The sequence below is a fragment of the Galeopterus variegatus genome, unplaced genomic scaffold (genome assembly GCF_000696425.1).
Source record: "Galeopterus variegatus unplaced genomic scaffold, G_variegatus-3.0.2 Scaffold963, whole genome shotgun sequence".
Lineage (NCBI taxonomy): Eukaryota > Metazoa > Chordata > Mammalia > Dermoptera > Cynocephalidae > Galeopterus > Galeopterus variegatus.
This window is the reverse complement of record NW_007727074.1, coordinates 268701-271853: the sequence shown is the minus strand read 5'-3', so window position 1 is coordinate 271853 and position 3153 is coordinate 268701. Positions and strand designations below refer to the sequence as shown.

The 3153-nt window shown below is 46.7% G+C and overlaps 2 protein-coding genes across 2 annotated transcripts in view; both read right to left on the bottom strand.

Annotated features, from left to right (window-relative positions):
* The window catches only part of LOC103591339 (OX-2 membrane glycoprotein), a 42705-nt gene extending 42157 nt beyond the window's left edge, over nucleotides 1–548 (bottom strand). Inside the window, exon 1 of the mRNA XM_008573779.1 lies at nucleotides 415–548. Within this exon, the coding sequence (XP_008572001.1) occupies nucleotides 415–426 (12 nt within the window). The 5' untranslated portion in view covers nucleotides 427–548. The remainder of the gene's footprint in view (nucleotides 1–414) is intronic.
* Nucleotides 549–947: 399 nt separating this feature from the next.
* The window catches only part of LOC103591338 (OX-2 membrane glycoprotein-like), a 32626-nt gene continuing 30420 nt past the window's right edge, over nucleotides 948–3153 (bottom strand). Inside the window, exon 6 of the mRNA XM_008573776.1 lies at nucleotides 948–1087. Within this exon, the coding sequence (XP_008571998.1) occupies nucleotides 1063–1087 (25 nt within the window). The 3' untranslated portion in view covers nucleotides 948–1062. The remainder of the gene's footprint in view (nucleotides 1088–3153) is intronic.

Here is a 3153-nt window from a genome sequence, read left to right as displayed (position 1 = left end):
CCCGCAGCTTATGGCGCCTTCAGGCCGCGACAGCCCCTTCTTGGAGAGGTTTACAATAGGTCGAGCTTTCCTGGCCTCGGGAGCCGGGGCCGGTGAGGCCCGCCCGCCAGCCAGGCCGGAGGAGCCGAGGGCCGCCCGCGCGCCTCCCGCGCAGCTGCTCTCCGCCGCCAGCAATGCGCCCGGGAGAAGCATCCCCGGAGCCCCAGCTCGGGAGCATCCTTTATCCACGGACGCGAGACAGGCAAGCGGGACGCCTGGCACAGCCTGTAAACCACCCTTGGCAAGGCAAAATCCGCTTCTCAGCAAGGCGAAGCGCTGGGAGGAAAGCGCTGCCATTAACAGCACGGACCAGGCTGCGCCCCCGGCTCGACGTCGGCCACCCCGCGCCCTGCTTCCCGCCCCTGCCCCGCTCACCAGCCTCTCCATCCTCGCTCCCGGCCTTGGCTTTTCTTAGAAAACCTCGGCTCGGAGTCAGCCTGCAGTTCTGCCCAGGAGGCAGGAGGGGAGGACGCAATATCTACCCGGCGAAGCGTCACGCCGCCCCCGCCATCAAAACGGAGCAATAGTGCCCCCGCGCCGTCCCGCTGCCACCCGCGCGCGCACGCCCGCCCCGCCCCGCCGCCCCCCGCGCTCCGAGCAGCCGAGACCGGCCTGTGGGTAGACGATGGTTATAGTCATTCTCGCCTACCTTCAGGTAGTTTTCACTTTTCAGAAATGGCAATTGGGGAAGCTGAGAAAGAGTTGGGGGAAAAAATTACTTTTTCCGTTTTCCTGTTACCTGGACGGAGAGACAGGAAATAGATGGGAGGGAGGTGGGGGAGATGAATTGTGAAAGTAACTGCCTTAGCACTTGAAGGGGTGGCAGCTGTTTCCAAGTTGAATTTAACCAACGGACACTTTTTAAAAAAACAAACTTACATTTATTATTTTTTATCCAAAAATGAAATTATATATTCAAGCAATCAATTCCGTAATTTTTTTCTCCTGTCATCATGTGATCAGTTTTTTTCTTTACTGGAGAGTTTTCTTCCACTTGCATTAATGATGAGGATTCTTTGTATTTTAACAAGTCCCAGAGCTCTTGGCTCTAAAAAAAAAAAAAAAAAAAAAAAAAAAAGGACAAAGATCAATAAAATGTTCACCTTCCAAAGTCTTTTCTATTTCATTACCACCACTCTCTGACAAGATTCTGGGACAGAGCTTTTACTGCGAGGATCCATAGTGCTGTCCCTTTCCTCTTTCTTTCTTCACCACTTTATTGCAGTTTGATGTACATACAAAAAGCTATTCATGTACTACAAGTTGTATACATTACAGTACGAGTTGTATACAACTGGGAGATAAGTATACATTCATGAAATCATCACCACATTTTCACCATAAACATACTCGTGCCCTGCAAAAGTTAACTCCCACCCTCTTTTTTTGTTATTTTTATTATTTATTATTAGAACATGTAATAACATCTACCTTCTTAGCAAAATTTTAAGTATACAATATAGTATTGTTAGCTGTGGGCACTATGCTGTATGGTAGATCTCTAGGACTTACTCAACTTGGCATAACGGAAACTTTGTACGCTTTGACTAATACTCCTCTTTTCCTTGTCCTGCCAAGCCCCTGGCAACCACCATTCTATGCAACTATTTTAGATTCCTCATATAAGTGGTGTTATGTAGAACTTGTCCTTCCCAGGCTGCACAACACAGAATGGCATGGGGTGGAGAGTGGTAAGTACATGCCAACATTAGCATATCCTAAAAGGCTTTAAAATGAGACTGAAGTGCAACAGAAAATTCTGAATGTTTTTATTTGTAAGCATCAATTTTTTTCTCAAGATGTTCACATTACTTTTATGAATTAGATGACTTGTGAGTTAAAGTGACAACCACAATCTTCCTGTTCACATTTACCTGAGACAAGAAAATGAATGTGTAGGGAAATGAAATGTCACAAATTTGGTGGAAGATGTTAGTCAAGGAGGATTTTGTGAATAGCACCCCATGCAGTGGCCAGTTTTAAGATAGTGCTGGAGTCGGTGGGTTCACTCAATAGCTGTGCAATCTTGTGCCAGTTGCTGAATGCTTCAGAGACAGGGAGGACAATGGAACAAATATTCATAGTACCAAACTCGTAATCACTCACCAGGATTAAATAATTTCTGACACACAAGCTCTTAGTAACTGTCTATTAATTGCCAGTTAGGCTATGAGATTGCTCTATATTTAACAACTGATCCGTAGTCCTTCTTTTAAATTATTCAGATAACGAATTCTACCTCCTAACCATTCTTGTTATCTTGGGACACTCTCTGCGATTCACTTTTGCTTCTGGACTACAAGTTAATTAAATTTGCCCCTTTAACTCAGACTTCAGTTACGAATTTCTTTTTTTTTTTTTTTTTGTCTTTTTCTGTGTCCGGCAACGGATCGCAACCCTCAGTGTCGCCCCCGTACCGGACCGGGACCGGCAACGGGATCGCAACCCTCGGCGCTGCCCCCGCGCCTTGCTCAGCCAGTGAGCGGGAACCGGTCTGTATGTGGGATCCGAACCCTCGGCGGGAGCGCCTCTACGCTTCCCAAGCGGCGCACTAGCGTAGTGCGCCACCGGGCCGGCCCACGAATTTCTTTTACAGAGAACGTCGGTAACTCAGGGAAGAAAGCACTTTCATCTGCTAAGCTCCTCCTTCCTTCCCCTCATTTAACCACTTTCTCAAGTGCCTCTCTTCAACAGTGTAACAGTTTGGCTTAAAAAGAATATTTACACATACATGCACACATACACATATACTAAGGAGCATAGAAAATACCAATATCCGTATAAGAGGGGGAGTCCCATGAACAGGAAAAAAAAAAAAAGAAAATCAAGGGCTGTAAATAATAAAATAATTAAATTTTTTCATAAAAACAGAAACATGAAATATACATATTGAAGGATTCATGGAGTGCCAAACAGGATACATAAGAGGAAGCCAATTTACAGACATCGTACAGTGAAATGATGATCAAATTAAGAAAATCAAGGATAGGGGCCGGCCCGGTGGCGCACTGCTACAGCGCGCCGCTTGGGAGCGCAGCTGCACTCCCGCCGAAGGTTCGGATCCCACATACAGACCGGCTGCTCACTGGCTGAGCAAGGTGCGGGAGCAACACC